The 23551-nt window shown below is 35.4% G+C and overlaps 1 protein-coding gene across 5 annotated transcripts in view; it reads right to left on the reverse strand.

Annotated features, from left to right (window-relative positions):
• The window catches only part of ODF2L (outer dense fiber of sperm tails 2 like), a 63435-nt gene that overhangs the window by 34479 nt on the left and 5405 nt on the right, over nucleotides 1–23551 (reverse strand). For all 5 annotated transcript variants that reach the window (XM_032603487.1, XM_032603462.1, XM_032603478.1 and 2 more), the window contains exons 2-9: nucleotides 14137–14309; nucleotides 12115–12247; nucleotides 11299–11424; nucleotides 8629–8688; nucleotides 8430–8501; nucleotides 7764–7880; nucleotides 3114–3299; nucleotides 282–391 (exon numbers count right to left, since the gene is read on the reverse strand). In XM_032603487.1, the coding sequence (XP_032459378.1) occupies nucleotides 282–391; nucleotides 3114–3299; nucleotides 7764–7880; nucleotides 8430–8501; nucleotides 8629–8688; nucleotides 11299–11424; nucleotides 12115–12247; nucleotides 14137–14249 (917 nt within the window). In that variant the 5' untranslated portion in view covers nucleotides 14250–14309. The remainder of the gene's footprint in view (nucleotides 1–281; nucleotides 392–3113; nucleotides 3300–7763; nucleotides 7881–8429; nucleotides 8502–8628; nucleotides 8689–11298; nucleotides 11425–12114; nucleotides 12248–14136; nucleotides 14310–23551) is intronic.

Consider the following 23551-nt stretch of genomic DNA (forward strand, 5'->3'; position numbering starts at 1 on the left):
ATATGTGCATTTTTGATTTTTCTTTGTTATGCATGTAAGACACTTAAAGGAACAATAATTTGTGAACACCAATGCAGTTTTAATGGGTAATCCTTTTTATTGTATTTTTAAAGTAGACTAAGGAAAGTTTATAAATTATAAATAGCAAAAATAGCCAAACATATAGAAAACAGCTTTACCACATGTAATCCATAAGAACCAAAGTACAAATTACTCAAGTTGGAAAGAACAGAAAACACTTCTTATGAAACAGTAAAAAGGCTCCAAATTTTTTTTCTTACTTTTTCATTGTTTCGATCTGAACTTCCAATTCAGCTTTTTCTATTACAATTTTCTCATAATGACTTTTCCAGACGTTGGAAGCTGAAACTGTTTCAGACAACTTGGCTTCCTAAAACATACATAAAGTACTCATCTTGTAATTTCATAACACTGGTTTTGTCCAGGGTCCTAAAAATAAATACATTATAAACAAGGAAACACTCATCCTATAAAGTATGGAACTTTTGTTACAGAAAATTTCAGCGTACAAATCTGAACACAGGAAAACTTTAAAGTAAATTTTAATAATGACGATAATACTATTACTTTATATGCACATAGTGGTAGTTCCAAGTTAACATATTAAGGATGTTGATGGAACTATTTTCAAAAAATGTTTCATAATTACTGAAGATAATTCCCTTTATATTTACTGAACTCTTATTTGTCTTTCTGTCTGACTTATTTCATGCAGCATAATACCCTCCAAGTCTATCCATGTTGTTGCAAATGGCAAAACTTCATTTTTTTTTATAGCTGAGTAATAGTCACCCGTGTGTGTGTGTGTGTGTGTGTGTGTGTGTGTGTGTATGTGTATACACACACACACACCACATCTTCTCTATCCATTCATCTGTTGATGGACACTTAGGTTGCTTCCATATCTTGGTAATTATAAATAATGCTGCTATGAACATTAGGGTTCATATATCTTTCTGAATTAGTGTTTTCAGTTTTTTTCGGATAAATACCCAGGAATGAAATTGCTGGGTCATATGGTAGTTCTATGCCAAGCTGTTTTGTAGAGTCACCCCATTGGCTTTCAAACACTAGTACTGTCAGCAAGAAAGTAAGAGTGGTAGTGGTTGGTTACCCACACTGAATGTGAGCTACCAGAGGTAGAAATTTTTGTCTGTTTTGTTCATTACTAGGGCTTGAACAGTGCCTGGCATAAAGCAGATTCTCAATAAATAACTGTCAAATAAATAAATAAATAAATAAATAAATAAATAAATAACTGTCAAATGAATCTACTCTTTACAAATCCACCTAGAGATCTGTAGCCATTGTACCCCTTCTCTACAATCTACAGAAAAACAAATTCACTAGAATGACAACAGTGCCAATAATTATTAATCAGAAGACTCAGAAGTAGTGATATGAACAGTTAACATTTATTGGGTGTTTCCTTCTTTCCCTCCATCATTTATGCACTCACTGAACAAGTATTTATTCAGCATCTATTATGTGCAAGACATTTGTTTATATTTTTTAAAGCAATATTTTTAATATATTGAAAAAAGACTAGTTTTCTATTTTTATATTGTATGTAAATGAATATTAAGATGCATTATAAAGTGTAAGTTGGGCAATTATATTAGAATATAAATTAAGATATTTAGAAATTTTACCTATAAAATAAGGGCTAAGAAGAAAATTTAAGACCTTGATGCAATTAATTGTTGTGGGACTACTTCTAAAGGAGTAGTCAAGGAAGGCCCCTCTGAAGAGGTGTCAAGTAAAAAGATACCAGAATGATTTTTAAAAGAATCAGCTATTATTGAGCCTGAGAAGAACATTTCAGCCACAGGCAACAGCACAAAACAATGAAACAAACACACTCCATGCATTAGAGGAATAGAAAGGAGGCCAATATGGCAAAAATGTAGTCTGGCCAGGCACTGTGCTTTGACATATATTTTCTCCTTTATTCCTCCTTACAATCATATGAGACAGGCAGTATTATTATCCCCTATTTTATCAATAAGGAAACTGAAGCTTAGAGAGGTTAAGAAGCTTACCCAAAGTCACAAGGTTAACAAATGGAGAAGTCTTCCTATACTACGATCTGGGGCATGGGTGACATGGTGCTAGTTAAACAGGAAAATCCCAAGAATGTTAATGACTCAATTAGTTTTTACCACTCAAAAATATTTTCAGGCATTCAACTAGGCCTACAGCCTTATAGATTTTGCACTTAATGCTCAATTCTTTCATCTAATTAAATTCTTCTGAATGTAGCTTAAATATTAAGAGTTTTAAAATGTTAACAGTTGAGCTTATAAAATATTAGGTTGTTTTGTTTATACAAGCATTTATGCATGTCTGTTTTCATTTCTAAAAGCCTCTGATAATTCTACAATCCACAGTGTAAGTTCTTAAGAGGTAGAACACCAGTGAGACATTAAAAAGAGTAAATATTTTATTAACTGGTAATTGAATAAATATAATTCATCAAAAACAACAAAACGCTAAGTCCGTTTTTCAACTTTGTTAATACACCCAAAGATAACTTTCACATGGTGGGTTTATGTCAGCAAATGGTTTTAAATGCATTACGGAGTTTAAGTGAAGTGAATTACTGAATGAAGTCATACGGTCTAATAACATAAATCAGCATTTCCCAATCTGGTATTCCTCAGAACCAGTTCCAAGAGTTGCTTTGTGGGTAGAACAAGAGTTCTGTGGTTAAATAAGTGGTGGAAAATTCTGAATTCAATACCCTCCTTGGCACTGCTTTATGTTTTCTGAAGGCCTTCTCAGAGCCTTTAATATTATGTTAATGTGCTTTAATTCAATGTTAATATGCTATTAGCACTGAAGTGGTGTTACCCTTAGTTGACCACAGATGCTTTGGGACTTAACATATCCTTTAAATAAAGCCCCAAGGAAATGCTGATATAATTCAATATGCAAATCTGTCATTTTACATAATCTTTCAAAATAAAGGCTAAAGCAAAAATGTATGAGTAAAGTTTTTCTAACAAAATTATTATCTTAAGCATTATGAGGTTAACTACATAAACTAAGTACATAAAACAATTCTTTAAGGAAGAATGTATATAACTTACCTGCTCTCTAATTTGGGAAGTAAGGTTTTCCACATCTCCAGTAAAATGTTTAATCCTTTGTTTGTAAATTTTAGATGCCTTTTTTAGAGCTATAGCTTTTTGCCTACTTGATTCTTTCATCGTTACAGCCTCATGCGTACTCTTTTTCAATTGCAAGTTCCATTCTGATATTTTGGTTTCTAAGCTCTAAAATAACATTAGCAGTAATTAAATTATTTTAGAATGCCAACGTTTACATAAACATTGTGAAAATATGTAAAATCTTCCACACAGAATTTATCAAAAGGATTAATCATAAGATTAATAAAAAGCAAAACGGTGAAGAAAGGTGATTTCACCAATGTTTATTTGTAACCAGTTATAGAATGCAAATTTAAAATGTATAAACCTATATAAAACTAATACTCCTCTTACTAAAGATACTAATATTGGTGATTATAGTAAAAACACTAATTTCCTTAAAACTTTTTTGATTAACTAGAATTTAAAAAAATTTTCCCATCTAGATTATACGTAGTACTAGTTACTGCAAATCGAAAAAACATAATTTAGCTGGAGACAATTCAAACAACAGGTACAAAAAGCTCAAAGGAATCAGTAGCTCCCCAAATATATTAGGACTCTTTAGTTAAAATAATAAATGCTTAAAGGATATATGATCAAAATCTATAGATCATGAAGAGTATAGATGAGATAAACATAAACTTATTTACCAAATTTTAATTTACTAGAATTAAGGAGCATGCTTTGACATTTGAAAGAGTTACATCAAGGACAATAAAAGTACTACTTTGCCTAATAAGTAGTAAGTTTGTGGAAGTTATTATTCTAAAACTACACAGGGTTCAATAAGAGTTGGGATAAAAAAGTTAGGATTAAAAAAAGGGTAAAAAGATGTTTGACGGCATGTTTCTATCCATTGAATTTGATAGTGTTAATTGACATAACTGTTTCCTTACGTATTTCTTAAGGCTATAACTAGACACAGAACATTAGGTTGGGTGAAAGATGGATATGATTTAGTGTGATAACGCTCATGTTTTCACTTCAAATTATCTTAAGACTTTCTATTTAAAAGTATTTGAGTACTATCTAAGAATTTAAAGACTTAAGATTTTAATGCCTTAACATTTTTTGAAAGTTGTGTAATTCTGAAAAGAATGTAAAATTATTACAGAATTTAAGTTTTAGTCTTCCATTCCTTGGACATTTTAATAAAAAAAAATTAAAGGACTCACAGTAAAAGATGGAGTTTCTCTACTTTTTGATCAACAAAAAGTATGCTTAATTTCCACTAAAATTGAGATTAAGAAGTACATGCAAATCAAAACTACAATGAAGTATCATCTCACACCAGTCAGAATGGCCATCATCAAAAAATCTACAAACAATAGGGCTTCCCTGGTGGCGCAGTGGTTGAGAGTCCGCCTGCCGATGCAGGGCACACGGGTTCGTGCCCCGGTCCGGGAAGATCCCACATGCTGCTGAGAGGCTGGGCCCGTGAGCCATGGCCGCTGAGCCTGCGCGTCTGGAGCCTGTGCTCCGCACCGGGAGAGGCCACGACAGTGAGAGGCCCGCGTACCGCAAAAAAAAAAAAAAAAAAAAAAAAAAAAAACTACAAACAATAAATGCTGGAGAGGGTGTGGAGAAAAGGGAACCCTCTTGCACTGTTGGTGGGAATGTAAATTGATACATCCACTATGGGGAACAGTATGAAGATTCTGTAAAAAACTAAAAATAGAACTACCATATGACCCAGCAATCCCACCACTGGGCATATGCCCTGCGAACACCATAATTCGAAAAGATACATGTACCCCAATGTTCACTGTAGCACTATTTACAATAGCCAGGACATGGAAGCAACCTAAGCGCCCATCGACCGATGAATGGATAAAGAAGATGTGGCACATATATACAATGGAATATTACTCAACCATAAAAAGAAACAAAATTGCGTTATTTGTAGTGAGGTGGATGGACCTAGAGTCTGTCCTACAGAGTGAAGTCAGTCAGAAAGAAAAAAACAAATACCATATACTAACACATATACATGGAATCTAAAAAGAAGGTTCTGAAGAACCTAGGGGCAGGGCAGGAATAAAGATGCAGATGTAGAGAATGGACTTGAGGACACGGGGCGGGAGAAGGGTAAGCTGGGACGAAGTGAGAGAGTGGCATGGACATATATACACTACCAAATGTAAAATAGATAGCTAGTGGGAAGCAGCTGCATAGCACAGGGAGATCAGCTCAGTGCTTTGTGACCACCTAGAGGGGTGGGATAGGGAGGGTGGGAGGGAGATGCAAGAGGGAGGAGATATGGGGATACATGTATATGTATAGCTGATTCACTTTGTTATAAAGCAGAAACTAACACAGCATTGTAAAGCAATTATACTCCAATAAAGATGTTAAAAAAGTAAAATTTAATTTAAAAAAAAGAAGTACATCTTAAACAAGATCTAAAGATTTGATCTCTTTGAAAAGTAACTTGGTAGACTAAGAGAAGAAGCAAAACATTCCTAAATTGTCTTTAAAAATCTATCTAAACTGAAAAATCCCACGAAACGTTTTAATACGTAGTTGGGGAAAACATTTTAAATAAGTATAAAAAGTCTACTTAAGAGAAGCGAAGAACCCTCTCCACCAACCCAAGAAATACAGCTGTCATTCCTCTAAAAAACCGCAGGGTGTCACCATCACATCATGAATAACAGCTACGCTTTCAGTTGAAAAACCTTTATCACTAAAGGTGAAATAAAATTTTTTGAACAAGGTTCCAGTAAAGACTTTCCCACTAGATTTATCAAATTCCATGCCTGAACACTATTAGGAAGTGTGCTGAAACTACCAAATTATTTTTATAGTTTCAAAATAACCCCTTCACAGTCATTTGCCAAACGAATGGACGTATATTTAGAGTCAACTATTTGCCTTTTCCTATTTCCTAAGAATTATATTTGCAGCATATTATAAAGATAATTATTCTCTGTCTCTTCTAAAATGTGAAAATATTCTAACTCTAATTACTATAGTTTAAAGATCTAGGAAGAAAAATGAGTTCAAAGTACCTTTGGGGTAGTTCTCAGAGAATTATAATGTAATTAAAAATTTTAAAAGACCCAATACAATTTTTGAGTCATCAACAATACTAAAAAAATGAAATTTATATTGCTAAACTGAGTTCGTTCATTGTGTTTGTAGTCTTAAAGAAAAAAAAAAAAACTTGTTAAACCTAAATAAATTCCAAAACTGTGTGTTAGAAGGAATGTAAAAAAATCCATGACCTAACGCAACTTCTTCTAATCATTTCTAAACAGTAGCGTTTTGTAAGGGGATGTGAACTCAAAGTATTAGACGGGTGAATATCATGGCAAAACTTAGGATTTTAGCCTTATATTCACTCTCCTAATTATCTAAAAAGGAACTGTTAAACTTAACTTTAAAAAGTTATTTAATATTTTATTTTTAAACTGAAGAAAGTATTTTCAAGAACTTCCCCAACTTCTATTTGAGGACAAAATTAAAAATTGTGTAAGTAAGATAAACTGAAGTATATGATCTGAGATGTTAAATTACATGTATTCTCTTGTATTTACCATGACAGAGCAAGACAATTTCAACTTTAGTTCATCTGCAGTGCCCTAGGACACCGATGCAAAAAACACAGGGAATCTTTGGGGGAAAGTGCTTAAAAGCACCTGTAGGCAGACAAAAGACAAAATTTATATCCCACATAAGCCTGCTTAATGTCCCTTTGATGGGCAAAAGCTTTTTGCCATTGAAGAAAAAATAAACAATCCCCCATATGCAGTCTTGAAACATGTGCCTGGACTGCAGACATCTGCCATGATTCAGGAGGATAAAAGCAAACAGAAATTTAACACAGAAGTCCTCACGCTCAGTGAGGTTTGTCTTTACACACTTCTTCCAAAAGTGAGAACACACTTCTTCCAAAAGCGAGAACACTGCTTCTTTTCCGTTGACAAAAATAACGACAGTAGATCCAGTTAGCTTGTGTCATACCACAGCAACCTCAAACTCTCATCTCAAAGTGACTGTGAGACTTCCACAAGAATATTTAAACTGCTCAGTTTAAACCAGAAAATTCCTCTTAATTAACCTGCTAAACTGTGTAACAAGGAGGTTACTCAATTATCTAAACACCAAGGCAAGGTTAACTGATCTTAACGTTATTACCATTAGTATATTGTCTGCTTACTAAATATGGGTGAGAGTACGTATGTATATGTATAGATGCATAAAAGACTAAATACTATATACCAAATATTAATGGTTTCAGTATTTTAATTTTCTTTTATATTTAACAAATTTTCCAAATTAATTTTCCAAGTTAATATAAATTAACTGATAATAGGAGAGATTTTTAAAGTAATTCGAACTTTATAAATCCTTCCCAGATTGGTACTAAAAAGTCACAGCATTTTTCTTTTTTTTATATTGGTATTTGGAGCCAAATCTTTAGACAGAGCAGAAATCTTAAGATTTACCTCAAATATGTACTTCCCATGGTAACACTTAAATTGAATTCTTTCAAAACCACTAAATTCCAGAATTAAGCAAAGACTTTATTGTTGTCCATTAGTTTTATCAATTAAACTATAAAAATGGGTGAATATTTATAACCTTTATGTGTTCTTTTAATTTATCATTCTCTGCTTCCTTTTTATGAATTTGGAACTGTAGTCGTTCATGTACTACTTTTACTGATTGTGACAAACGGCTTGCTTTCAAAGCATTTGCCTGTAAGAGAAAACAAAACAAAGCAAAAATGTGTTATTTGATGTATTTTTTCACAATATTAAACTTTACCGTACTTAGACATGATCTAAAAAGTTGCTAAAGAGCAAAGTACAACACTTCCCCAATTACAAATGGATTTTATATAAAACCAGGGGGATGTTTTCTCCTCCCCTTTTTTATTTAATAACTCCTAATTATCTTTTTTTAAAAGTTCCTGTCTATCCTTCAAAGTAAAATTATGGGTATGTCTAAAATGCTCCTACAAACACAGAAATTCCTTAATTTATACTAAAATTGAAATATATATTTATACATAGGTCCCTGACTTAGGCCAAGTACCCTGAATGAAATACCACAAAAATCTAAAAAGAAAAAAAAAACTCTAAAAAATTAAGATATTATATTTGATGCATAAACTTGTAAAAATGTCCAAATAATCTAAAAATATTTCTATATGTATTTATGAGGATATGGGGGCCAGGATGGAAAGAAGAGAAAGGGGGAGTCAATATTAAGAAGATTTGATGAATTAGCTCAAATTTTGCTTACCTTTTCATTCTGAAACAAACAAGAAAGTTCTTGGATACAGGTCTCCTTTTCAAGTACCTTCGTCTTAAGAGTCTTCAGCAAATATAATGTAAAAGTTAGAAATATCACAACTTGGATAATGTTGGCTAATTTTATAAAACCAACCAGCATACAAACAAAAAATTTCAGAAAAATAGACACCAAGTCTAAAAAGACTTACAGTGTTTTCACTTTCTTTATCAGCTAGCTTCTCTAACAAGTTGGATAAACTGTCCCCTCTCTGTGGAAAAAAGAAGTTGTAAATCAGTGTTCACAAACTATATTTCTCTACATAAAAAAGTAGAAAATGGAATAAGCATCACCTAAGAAATTAATATGGACAACTACTATGCATAGTTCAGTTTTTTTAAAAGTTAACCATCAGTTAGAGGAAAACATAGGCAGAACACTCTATGACATAAATCACAGCAAGATCCTTTCTGACCCACCTCCTAGAGTAATGGAAATAAAAACAAAAATAAACAAATGGGACCTAATGAAACTTCAAAGCTTTTGCACAGCAAAGGAAACCATAACCAAGACCAAAAGACAACCCTCAGAATGGGAGAAAATATTTGCAAATGAAGCAACTGACAAAGGATTAATCTCCAAAATTTACAAGCAGCTCATGCAGCTCAATAACAAAAAAACAAACAACCCCATCCAAAAATGGGCAGAAGACCTAAATAGACATTTCTCCAAAGAAGATATACAGAATGCCAACAAACACATGAAAGAATGCTCAACATCATTAATCATTAGAGAAATGCAAATCAAAACTACAATGAGATATCATCTCACACCAGTCAGAATGGCCATCATCAAAAAATCTAGAAACAATAAATGCTGGAGAGGGTGTGGAGCAAAGGGAACACTCTTGCACTGCTGGTGGGAATGTGAATTGGTTCAGCCACTACGGAGAACAGTATGGAGGTTCCTTAAAAAACTACAAATAGAATTACCATATGACCCAGCAATCCCACTACTGGGCATATACCCTGAGAAAACCAAAATTCAAAAAGAGTCATGTACCAAAATGTTCATTGCAGCTCTATTTACAATAGCCCGGAGATGGAAACAACCTAAGCGCCCATCATCGGATGAATGGATAAGGAAGATGTGGCACATATACACAATGGAATATTACTCAGCCTTAAAAAGAAATGAAATTGAGCTATTTGTAATGAGATGGATAGACCTAGAGTCTGTCATACAGAGTGAAGTAAGTCAGAAAGAAAAAGACAAATACTGTATGCTAACACATATATATGGAATTTAAGGGGAAAAAAATGTCATGAAGAACCTAGGGGTAAGACAGGAATAAAGACACAGACCTAATGGAGAACGGACTTGAGGATATGGGGGGGGGAAGGGTGAGCTTTCACAGGGCGAGAGAGAGTCATGGACATATACACACTAACAAACGTAGTAAGGTAGATAGCTAGTGGGAAGCAGCCGCATGGCACAGGGATATTAGCTCGGTGCTTTGTGACAGCCTGGAGGGGTGGGATAGGGAGAGTGGGAGGGAGGGAGACGCAAGAGGGAAGACATATGGGAACATATGTATATGTATAACTGATTCACTTTGTTATAAAGCAGAAACTGACACACCATTGTAGGGCAATTATACCCCAATAAAGATGTTAAAAAAAAAAAAAAGGTAACCATCAGAAAGATTTTTGCTTAAGTGTTCCAAATCAATTTTTAATCCATAATTTATGGAATCAGTTAATTTACTAAATTAATTTCTAAGTAATGACTCATAAAGTACAAGCCAATGAAATAAAAATCTTGTATACAAAGGAGGCTCACAATGCTGATTGTAAACGGGTAAAAATTATAAACAGCCTAAAGTCTAGCAAAACGAAATGTTTTAAAGAATTACAGCAGGGGGCTTCCCTGGTGGCACAGTGGTTGAGAATCTGCCTGCCAATGCAGGGGACACGGGTTCGAGCCCTGGTCTGGGAAGATCCCACATGCTGCGGAGCAACTAGGCCCGTGAGCCACAACTACTGAGCCTGCGCATCTGGAGCCTGTGCTCCGCAACAAGAGAGGCCACGACAGTGAGAGGCCCGCGCACCGCGATGAAGAGTGGCCCCCGCTTGCCGCAACTAGAGAAAGCCCTCGCACAGAAACGAAGACCCAACACAGCCAAAAATAAATAAATAAAATAAAAAATTTTTTTTAAATTACAGCAAATCAATAACAGAATTCCATGTAGATATTTTAAATGAGAATGAAAAATGTTTATTCATTTTGAGGGTCATACATACTGTATGACTTCATTTATATGAAATATCTGAAATCAGCAAATTCATAGAGAAAAAGTAGATAATGGGCTAAAGAGGGGTAGTGGGGATGGGAAGTAAAATTCTAAAGGGCAATGGGTTTCTTTTTGTAGTGATGAAAATGCTCTAAGGTTGACAGTGGTGATGGCTACACAATTCTGTGAATATACTAAAAATCACTGAATTGCATACTTTAAACCGGTGAACTGTACGGTATGTGAATTATATCTCAGTGAAACTGTTAAAAAAGGAATATATGAATGCATAAATACAATGTACACAAGGGCTTAAATTCTAAGAGTATTTTATTGTAATCAATTGAAATGAAGTGTAACAAATGAAAGTTTTTGAGCTTGAAAATAAAAATATATTTTCTATAAAAATATGCTGCTTTCATGTAAAACTATTTATGAAACATTGAAAGTGGGGGTTAATGACTGCCATTTCAAACAAAAATTCAAGAATCATTTCCATTTCAAATATACCAATATTTTAATTTCAAGAAATAATATACCCTTCAAGCGAGAAATATCGCTATTAAAATAGTGCTTAGTATTTCTTACCTGTTGGTGTTCTGTCTTTCTAAGAAGATGTTCCAAAGTTTGTTTTAAATGTTTAAAAGAGTCTAATTCTTTTCTTAATATTTCCTTCTGTTTAGAAATCTTCAAATTGGATGCAGAAAGATCAGTCTGACAAAATATAAGAAGCACATACACATTTTAAGACATAGCATTAAGACACTCTAAAATATAATACTACTATTATCAAAGAATACTTTTCCTAGTAATAAAATCATTCTTTTGCACATAGAAGTAGTAAGATATGCCAGGTTTTTCAGCAGTAAATAGTATATGTTACATGGCTCTAAAGTAAAATGAAATCAAAATGAGGGCTTAAACCCTAAAGTATTTCAGGCATTTATATTAATAAAACTAATAGAATACAATCTATTTTTTTTGTCCTTAACTCAAACTTTAGTACACTGAACTTTTAGAATAGAGGTTTCTATTCCACACAATACTATAGAAAATATATTTCATTTCTCAAGAGTGAAAGTGAAGAGTGAGAGTGAAGAATATTTTAAATTCACTCTTGAGAAAAGCTGACTCTAGTTCAACTCAGGTAAGGCAAGCATCAAGGTACTTTCTAGTCAAGCACCAAGGTACTTTCTAGCTTAGCGTCTCATCAAATACATGCCTGAGATTATCTTTGAGAAAAATAATTGCAATTAATGACACAGGAATGAAGAACACTAATAAACCTGCATTTTTTATATCAAATACCAGTATGTGAGCATAAGATATGAGACCTCAGTTAATGAATTCTGAGTATCATCCTAGCTTCTCATTTTATTACACGTTCACTAGGCAAGTACTCACATTTTCAAAACTAATCTCTTCAATGGTGTCCTTAAATAATGGCAAAAGTAATTCTACAGAACAAGTTGCTAACTCGGCTTCCTTAAATGTTGCTTCCAATTTGGTCTTCTCAAATAGGATGTCCTGCTTTAGGCTAATTAGATATGCACAAATAAAATTTAATTTAAAGCCGTTACATAAACTAGTTATGCTTTTAATGCAAAGCATGATTAAATACTACAGTTCCATAAACTGCTCTGCAAAGTATAACAGTAAATTTTCACTGAAAATGAATTTTTTCTGTACTTCCATATTTTTTCTACACTTAACTATACATGGAAAGACAGTTTTTAAAATGTTAAGATATGTAAAACACAAAGACTACCAACAGCAATTATCCCTGTGCTATTTGATAATTATTGAACATCTCCTCTCCTGTTTGTAAAATGATTTGTGTGAATGTGTTCGTGTCTTTTTTTCTTCCCTTACTCCAAAGCCAAAAGATTTGTCTTCCTAGACCTTATTCCAAAACGCTTTCTTGAAACCTACTGTTTTTCACAAAAAAAATTCCTCCAGAGAAATGTGTATGCTAAACAAATGGAACACAAAAAACTAAACCTATCCAAATATCTAAAAATCCTTCACATTTGGCTTTATAAAACATTATTATCATTCAAAACAAAACTGATAATATTTGCTTTCTTGATTACGTTTTACACAGACATTACTGTGTATCACTGTAAGATACATCTTTGGGTATGGGGGCTCACATTTTTACATCCCGAAATTGGGATGCTTCTTACAATCTCTGTCAGTCTGGAAGCAAGTCCTTAGCTGTCTTTCCTGTACAGGTCCAGAACTTACAGAATGAGCATCCAATGTTTTGAAGAACATCCCAGAGATGGGGTACAGCACTTTTTTAACACGTAACAGCAAAGGGTCATAGAGAGGGATTGGAGGAGTTGTTGATGTAGGAATGTTTAGCAACATTCTAGAAGCAAGACCCCAAGGTAGGCTTGCTGTATATTGTAAGAGCCCATCACCAATAAATTTCATTTCAGTTTTAGATGCTCCTAAGAAATACCAGTACATATCACCAATACTCTTAATAGCAAGGATAACTCTGAGTCAAAAAGTAACTCATAAGAGTTGGGCTTTGAGTATAAAGAAGTTTTGAGAATACCTTACCTACTTTATTTCATTCACATTTTATTTTTATATAAGTGCAGAGTTATTTGGACTAAAAATCTATGTATAAGTTTGAAGGAGTTTCTTCAATATTTATAAATAAAATTCCAAGCCATAAGAAAGCATTGTGTCTTTCTTTAATTGACACCTTTTTTCTTTTATGGAACATAATGTAATGGCTCAGCAACAATGAATGGCATCTTAGAGGCTATGTCTCTAAGAAGTAGACTGTATTCTTAAGCACCACTTAAGATGTCTTAAAATGATGGGCCCAGTGAAGATGGTTGCTACAAAAGACAGTTATCATTATTAAAAACCATGTACAGAAAGTCAAGAATGATTATATATGACCAAACATCATTTTCATTTAAGCTAAACTAGAAGTTGGACTATAGTATCCACAGCAACAAGCATGGTATTTTAAGACTTATTTTGGGGAGCAATGAGTCATACAAATAACAAGTGCACTCTCCATACTAAAGAAGCAAAATATGACAGGTATTTGTTAGATAGCAATATCCCAAATGACAGTGAAGTAGTACTCATTAACTATATTTCCAATATTCCATAGTATTTATATTTTCATTTACATTAGTTAGAAAGATATATACTTTACAAATTTTTTTATAGGTAAGGTTTTCATTTTTAATTGCTTTCACTAAAATTCCAAAATAACTAGGCAAATTCTGCTAAATGAGTACATCTGTAATCAGATTAAATAAATATAAATTACTAGGCTGTTAGATGATATTCTTGAAAGAATGCTGTATTTGATTCAAATAATTTACAGTATGGACAAAACATGAAACCCTGAAATCAAAAAATTAAGCTATCCCCTGCTATTGTTGAGAATACCAGCTGAGATGACTTTCACTGGCATGCCGTGGTAAATGTTCTTTCTCTGGTATACTTTTAAAATGGGAAAAGAGTTCTTCTGAATGACTTCCATCATTTATAGGCTTCTCCATAAATTCGGTAAATGGATTTATAGGTGGCTTCCGCAACAAGTTCTCCACATAAGCTGAAATCTAGGAAATATTTTAATTATTAAACATCATTTCAGTAGATTCTTTTTTTCTGCTATTACCCAATAAGATAAAAATCCTAAAGACCTGTAAAAGAATAATACTTCACAGACAAACTTGAAATTAAAACTGCTACTCATTGTGATACTAATTCAAAATAGTATCAAAATTGCATAGCATAATCATCCAACTTCCATACACAGTTTCCGAAAGGCCCACTATTTTCTACATACTCACAAGAATGTATAAATTACTATTAGTCTATTTCTTGAAGTATTATAATAATATCCTAATCCAATCAGACTAGAAAAGGGATATAAAAACCACAGAATATCATTCTCAGTTGCATTAGATTTATCCAATAGGAAATGTATGTTATTCATGCCTGTAACAGTAAAAATTTAAGATACTTTTGAAAGTATTTGGCAACAATAGCTACAAAGAAGTTATTTTCTTAAAGTAGACTTTTCAATATTAAATTCATTTATTCCTATAAATAAATCATATTTTTTAAAAAAGCTCAATCTAAGTTATTCTTTGGTAATAATGAATGGACAGATGACATTACTTCTAAGTTTTACTAAATAATCTCATTGTTTTCTCTCAAACTTGGAGATGTCATTTTTAAAATGTGAATATTTATGAATTTCTTCAAAATGATTCCATTTTAAGTAATGAGTTAGTGCTTTGGCAATCATTAAGGCTGTAGTTTTTCAAATCTAATATATGGAAATGTGTCTCCCTAACTTTGTTTATACAAAATCAAATTGTCATATTTAAGGTTTTCTGCATTTTTTCAGGGATATTTTACCTCTTTGTAATTTATTTTTATTTATCTGTATCATAAAATACATATGTTCAAGAATTTTCAATACTTTAAGTAGACGTGAAATTAAAGGTTGAAAATTATTCACTATATTTAATTAGCAATTCAGAAATCCTTTCAAATGTCTGTAAAAATTTATCTATTTTTTTTGTCCAAAGGTTCTGTATACCAGAAAGATAAATATTTAGGATACAGGCCAGTGAAAAGCATCCTCATATTTTTTCAATACTAGAAACTCACGTCAAAATGGAAATGTTGAATAAGATACATATAGTCTAAGATGATCTACCTGAATGCTGCAAACATGCATCTGTTATTAGGACATAACAACATTTTGAGCTATTGGTAGCCCAGAAAAATTAAAAACATATGGATACACAAAATCAAATGAAAACCCAAACCTAAAGGTGAAGAAGAATATGCTTGGATAAGTCACTGCCATCAAGAAAATTATCATCTACTGATTTGTTCAGTTTTGGTACTTAACTTTTGTCCATTCACTTGTTTAAATATTCGTCTCTCTGTACAATGGAATCTCAAAAAAGAACGTCTTATTTATTGGAATTCTCAGCACCTATAAGCCTTGTAAAAGCTAAGCAATATTTCAAGGAGAGGACTCAAGGCTTAGGGCAATTAATGAATAAGATGAATAAAGACTGCTGCTTTTTTACTTATCTTTTCAGGGATCATTAAAAGAAAAATAGTTCATATATTTAAAATAAAAGTTCACAAATCAGTGTAAGAGGGTAGAGATCTTCAATTTATTGAAAACATTTTATGAGGTAAGATTCAGTTTGGTATCAGTACTTTAGTTCTTGCTTGGCTCTGTGGGCTATTGGCAGCTATTTATATCATTTTTCTATAAGTTTTGTCACATGACAAAATCATACAACATAAGTAATTGTATCTTATCGTAAAGGGTAAACAAATAAAACTAACATATTACAAAAATAGGGATTTTTAGAATGACTTTTAGCCCAACATTCTAAAATGTATCTTCATTACTGATTTCTCAAAATGTGAAACAGAGAACTGGGTATGTCTCAAATATTTGCACAGAAATTATCAACTATCATATTCTCACAATCTAGAAATGAATATAGGATAAATATTGTCGAGAGGTTCCAAGGTACTCCACTATTTTTGTGTTGTGACAATACTTTAACCAAAAACATATGTGTGCTGAACAATGTAATAATTTTCTTTAGCAAAAAAAATCCTGCCTTTATAAAAAATGCTATCATTTTGGGAGACCAAATGTGTTCTTGAGTGGAAAAGCAGACATTTCACAAGAAAATGTTTTCAATTATGTAGAATAAACTGCCAATTTACAAATGTAATATACTTTTGTATAACTTGTTAGTGGTGAAACAAAGACACATATTCTGCACACATACTTAATGATCAAATCCCTAAAGAATAGCAATTTAAAATATTTTTAATGTTTAAAGAATTAAATTTCCTATACAGAAATGACTTTATCAGTCCCCTACCCAAAAGGCATGTCCTTAAAGCTTCTTCCAGGTGTGGTCATGGGTTTATGCTGATCCAGCTACACTCATTTAACTATGTTCCATTTTGGCCAGCAACAAGCATTTGAGGGATGGCTGTTCAGGGACCATGATGCTGGCCATGGTAAGAGAAAAGAAAGATCAGTCCATGACCTTCCGCAGCACCTAGATTGTTCTACATAAACTAACCAGCTCCAAGTATGTATTCAAAACTAATCTCTCTAAAGAGACTACCATATGAATCTTGCAGATTTCAATTTGTTTTGCCAAACACTAATCCTTGGAAAACTAGCTCCCACTGGCTTCAAACAAAAGCACACAGCTTATACTGAAAAATTCACTATGAAATATTCAGCAAAGAATACCAAGTAGATACAGGAATGTTGCTAATTTCCCACACTAAACACTAGTCAAAAGTCTACTAGAGAAGTAACTGTATGCCTTTTTGGACTCCATTGTGAGAAAAAAAAAAGGTATACGAAATTTGGAAGTAGGCAGAGTAAAAATAACCAGAAGTGGAAAACTGAACTTATCAGTAAAGGCTATCAAAACTGGAAGAAACATTTTCTGATATAGAGAGATTAACTTTGAAAAGTAATTAGCTAATGCTTCTGTCCAATGAATAAAGGAATTTAAAAGTAAAAGCGTTGCAGATTGGATAATACGGGGGAAAAAAGTTGACAGGAAGAGTGACTGATTTGTAAATAAAGGATACATACATACTTTCAAGGCCCAAGTCCTCCCTCCTTCTCAAAATGTTCCTCTGACTGATCCAGCCCACCAAGAATCCTAAACATCTAATAATACTCTCAGAATCATACAGTTTAGAATTTAATTGCTCCATAAATGGTAATATTTTAGTTCTTCTTTAAACTTGCTACTAAATCTGTGAGGGCAAATATACCTATCACCATCTACCCTCAAAAATTAATCAGTGAGAGGCATAGGTTAGGTTCCAATATACAAGTTAGGGTCACCAAATAATTTATTGTTCAAACTGAAACACTTTTGAGAGGAAGCCCCACAGAGAACCCAATTATCCAGAAGAAGGGACCAAAGATGTTCAGAACATTGTCTAACCCCAAACAGTCAGCATCCTTTATCAGATAAACATAAAACATTTTCCTTCCCTTCAACAAAAGAACAGCATGAGGACATGCTGCCATTTATTAACAGCATTCACTGACCAAAAACCTACACTGTTGCTATTATCATCTAAAGGCTACTCATTGAAGAAACCAAGTTTTAGAAAACAGCTTGACCAAGATTACAAGTAAGAAAGTGGTGGAACTCAGTTTTGAATGAAAGCCATCAGGTACTGAAATATAAATATAAAAATCTACACAGGGGGGACCTTGAAGATGGCGGAAGAGTAAGACGCGGAGATCGCCTTCCTCCCCACGGATACACCAGAAATACATCCACACGTGGAACAACTCCTACAGAACTCCTACTGAAGGCTGGCAGAAGACCTCAGACCTCCCAAAAGGCAAGAAACTCCCCACGTAACTGGGTAGGGCAAAAGAAAAAACAGAGACAAAAGAATAAGGACGGCACCTGCAGTGGGAGGGAGCTGTGAAGGAGGAAAAGTTTCCACACACTAGGAAGCCCCTCCGCGGGCGGAGACTGCGGGAGGCAGAGGGGGGAGTTTCGGGACCGCGGAGTAGTGCACAGCGACGGGTGCGGAGGGCAAAGCGGGGAGATTCCTGCACAGACGATCGGTGCTGACCGGCACTCACCAGCCCGAGTGGCTTGTCTGCTCACCCGCCGGGGCGGGCGGGGCTGCGAGCTGAGGCTCGGGTTTTGGTTTTGGACGGAGCTCAGGGAGAGGACTGGGGTTGGCGGCTTGAACATAGCCTGAAGGGGTTAGTGCACCACGACTAGCCGGGAGGGAGTTCGGGGAAAAGCCTGCACCGGCCGAAGAGGCAAGAGACTTTTTCTTCCCTCTTTGTTTCCTGGTGCGCGAGGAGAGGGGTTTAAGAGCGCTGCTTAAAGGAACTCCAGAGACGGGCGCGAGCCGCGGCTAAAAGCGCGAACCCCAGAGACGGGCGCGAGCCGCGGCTGAGGGCGCGAGCCCCCGAGACGGGCGCGACCCGCGGCTGAAAGCGCAAACCCCAGAGACGGGCGCGAGCCGCGGCTAAAACCGCGGACCCCAGAGACGGGCGGGAGACGCTAAGGCTGCTGCTGCCGCCACCAAGGGGCCTGTGTGCGAGCACAGGTCACTCTCCACACCCCTCTTCCGCGGAGCCTGTGCAGCCCGCCACTGCCAGGTTCCCGGGATCCAGGGACAACTTCCCCGGGAGTACGCACGGCGGGTCTCAGGCTGGTGCAACGTCACGCTGCCTCTGCAGCCGCAGGCCCGCCCCGCACGTAGTGCCCCTCCTACCCCCATCCCCCAACCCCCGGCCTGAGTGAGCCGGAGGCCCCGAATCAGCGGCTCCTTTAACCCCGTCCTGTCTGAGCGAAAAAACAGACGCCCTCCAGCGACCTACACGCAGAGGCAGGGCCAAATCCAAAGCTGAGCTCCTGTGAGCTGTGAGAACAAAGAAGAGAAAGGGAAATCTCTCCCAGCAGCCACAGAAGCAGCGGATTAAAGCTCCACAATCAACTTGATATACCCTGCATCTGTGGAATACCTGAATAGACAAGGAATGATCCCAAATTGAAGAGGTGGAATTTAGGAGCGAGATCTATGATTTTTTCCCTTTTCCTCTTTTTGTGAATGTGTACGTGTATGCTTCTGTGTGAGATCCTGTCTGTATACTCTTGCTTCCACCATTTGTCCTAGGGCTCTATCCGTCCATGACTTTTTTTTTAAAATTCTTTTTCTTAATAATTAAGTTTAATTGTAATAACTTTATTATACTTTACCTTCGTTCTTTCTTTCTTTCCTTCCTTCCTTCCCTCCTTTAGACAACGAATCACCCCAAATTGAGGAGGTGGTCTCAGGGAGCAGGATTTATGATTTTTCCCCCTTTACCTCTTTTTGTGAAGGTGTATGTGTATGCTTCTGTGTAAGATTTTCTCTGTATAGCTTTGCTTCCAACATTTGTCCTAAGGTTCTATCCGTCCCTTTTTTTTTTTTTTTCTAAATATTTTTTAATTCAATAACTATATTATACTTTATTTTATTTTTACTGTATCATCTTTCTTTCTGTCTTTTTTCCTTCTTTCCCTCCTTCCTTCCTTCCTCCCTCCCTCCCTCCCTCCCTCCTTTCCTTCTTTGCTTCTTTCTTCCTTCCTTCCTTTCCTCCTTTCCTTCTTTCTTTACTCATACTTCTACTAATTCTCCCTACTTTTTCTCCCTTTTATTCTGAGCTGTGTGGATGAAAGGCTCTTGGTGCTCCAGCCAGGAGTCAAGGCTCTGCCTCTGAGGTAGGAGAGCCAACTTCAGGACACTGGTCAACAAGAGACCTCCCAGCTCCACATAATATTAAACGGTGGAAATATCCCAGAGACCTCCATCTTAACACCAGCACCCAGCTTCACTCAACGACCAGCAAGCCACAGTGCTGGACAACCTATGCCAAACAACTAGCAAAACAGGAACACAACCCCACCCATTAGCAGAGAGGCTGCCTAAAATCATAATAAGGCCACAGACACCCCAAAACACACCACCAGACGTGAACCTGCCCACTAGAGAGACAAGATCCAGCCTCATCCAGCACAACACAGGCACTAGTCCCCTCCACCAGGAAGCCTACACAACCCACTGAAACAACCTTAGCCACTGGAGACAGACATCAAAAACAACGGGAACTACGAAAGTGCAGCCTGCAAAAAGGAGACCCCAAACACAGTTAAGATAAGCAAAATGAGAAGACAGAAAAACACACAGCAGATGAAGGAGCAAGATAAAAACCCACCAGACCTAACAAATGAAGAGGAAATAGGCAATCTACCTGAAAAAGAATTCAGAATAATGATAGTAAGGATGATCCGAAATCTTGGAAGTAGAATGGACAAAATGCAAGAAACAGTTAACAAGGACCTACAAGAACTAAAGATGAAACAAGCAACGATGAACAATGCAATAAATGAAATTAAAATCACTCTAGATAGGATCAATAGCAGAATAACTGAGGCAGAAGAACGGATAAGTGACCTGGAAGATAAAGTAGTGGAAATAACTACTGCAGAGCAGCATAAAGAAAAAAGAATGAAAAGAACTGAGGACAGTCTCAGAGACCTCTGGGACAACATGAAACGCACCAACATTCGAATTATAGGGGTTCCAGAAGAAGAAGAAAGAAAGAAAGGGACTGAGAAAATATTTGAAGAGATTATAGTTGAAAACTTCCCTAATATGGGAAAGGAAATAGTTAATCAAGTCCAGGAAGCACAGAGGGTCCCATACAGGATAAATACAAGGAGAAACACGCCAAGACACATATTAATCAAACTGTCAAAAATTAAATACAAAGAAAGCATATTAAAAGCAGCAAGGGAAAAACAACAAATAACACACAAGGGAATCCCCATAAGGTTAACAGCTGATCTCTCAGCAGAAACCCTACAAGCCAGAAGGGAGTGGCAGGACATACTGAAAGTGATGAAGGAGAATAGCCTGAAACCAAGACTACTCTACCCAGCAAGGATCTCATTCACATTTGATGGAGAAATTAAAACCTTTACAGACAAGCAAAAGCTGAGAGAGTTCAGCACCACCAAACCAGCTTTACAACAAATGCTAAAGGAACTTCTCTAGACACGAAACACAAGAGAAGGAAATGACCTATAGTAGCGAACCCAAAACAATATATAAAATGGAAATAGGAACATACATATCGATAATTACCTTAAATGTAAATGGACTAAATGCTCCCACCAAAAGACACAGATTGGCTGAATGGATACAAAAACAAGACCCTTATATATGCTGTCTACAAGAGACCCACTTCAGAACTAGAGACACATACAGACTGAAAGTAAGGGGATGGAAAAAGATATTCCATGCAAATGGAAACCAAAAGAAAGCTGGAGTAGCAATTCTCATATCAGACAAAATAGACTTTAAAATAAGGACTATTAAAAGGGACAAAGAAGGACACTACATAATGATCAAGGGATCGATCCAAGAAGAAGATATAACAATTGTAAATATTTATGCACCCAACATAGGAGCACCTCAATACATAAGGCAAATACTAACAACCATAAAAGGGGAGATCAACAGTAACACATTCATAGTAGGGGACTTTAACACCCCACTTTCACCCATGGACAGATCATCCAAAATGAAAATAAATAAGGAAACACAAGCTTTAAATGATACATTAAACAAGATGGACTTAATTGATATTTATAGGACACTCCATCCAAAAACAACAGAATACACATTTTTCTCAAGTGCTCATGGAACATTCTCCAGGATAGATCATATCTTGGGTCGCAAATCAAGCCTTGGTAAATTTAAGAAAACTGAAATTGTATCAAGTATCTTTTCCGACCACAACGCCATGAGACTAGATATCAATTACAGGAAAAGATCTGTAAAAAATACAAACACATGGAGGCTAAACAATACACTACTTAATAATGAAGTGATCACTGAAGAAATCAAAGAGGAAATCAAAAAATACCTAGAAACAAATGACAATGGAGACACAACGACCCAAAACCTATGGGATGCAGCAAAAGCAGTTCTAAGGGGGAAGTTTATAGCAATACAAGCCCACCTTAAGAAGCAGGAAACATCTCGAATAAACAGCCTAACCTTGCACCTCAAGCAATTAGAGAAAGAAGAACAAAAAAACCCCAAAGCTAGCAGAAGGAAAGAAATCATAAAAATCAGATCAGAAATAAATGAAAAAGAAATGAAGGAAACAATAGCAAAGATCAATAAAACTAAAAGCTGGTTCTTTGAGAAGATAAACAAAATAGATAAACCACTAGCCAGACTCATCAAGAAAAAAAGGGAGAAGACTCAAATCAATAGAATTAGAAATGAAAAAGGAGAAGTAACAACTGACACTGCAGAAATAAAAAAAAATCATGAGAGATTACTACAAGCAACTCTATGCCAATAAAATGGACAATCTGGAAGAAATGGACAAATTCTTAGAAATGCACAACCTGCCAAGACTGAATCAGGAAGAAATAGAAAATATGAACAGACCAATCACAAGCACTGAAATTGAAACTGTGATTAAAAACCTTCCAACAAACAAAAGCCCAGGACCAGATGGCTTCACAGGTGAATTCTATCAAACGTTTAGAGAAGAGCTAACACCTATCCTTCTCAAACTCTTCCAAAATATAGCAGAGGGAGGAACACTCCCAAATTCCTTCTACGAAGCCACCATCACCTTGATACCAAAACCAGACAAGGATGTCACAAAGAAAGAAAACTACAGGCCAATATCACTGATGAACATAGATGCAAAAATCCTCAACAAAATACTAGCAAACAGAATCCAAAAGCACATTAAAAGGATCATACACCATGATCAAGTGGGGTTTATTCCAGGAATGCAAGGATTCTTCAATATACGCAAATCTATCAATGTGATAAACCATATTAACAAATTGAAGGAGAAAAACCATATGATCATCTCAATAGATGCAGAGAAAGCTTTTGACAAAATTCAACACCCATTTATGATAAAAACCCTCCAGAAAGTAGGCATAGAGGGAACTTTCCTAAACATAATAAAAGCCATATATGACAAGCCCACAGCAAACATCATCCTCAATGGTGAAAAACTGAAAGCATTTCCACTAAGATCAGGAACAAGACAAGGTTGCCCACTCTCACCACTCTTATTCAACATAGTTTTGGAAGTTTTAGCCACAGCAATCAGAGAAGAAAAGGAAATAAAAGGAATCCAAATCGGAAAAGAAGAAGTAAAGCTGTCACTGTTTGCAGATGACATGATACTATACATAGAGAATCCTAAAGATGC

Source organism: Phocoena sinus, chromosome 1, assembly GCF_008692025.1.
Source record: "Phocoena sinus isolate mPhoSin1 chromosome 1, mPhoSin1.pri, whole genome shotgun sequence".
NCBI lineage: Eukaryota > Metazoa > Chordata > Mammalia > Artiodactyla > Phocoenidae > Phocoena > Phocoena sinus.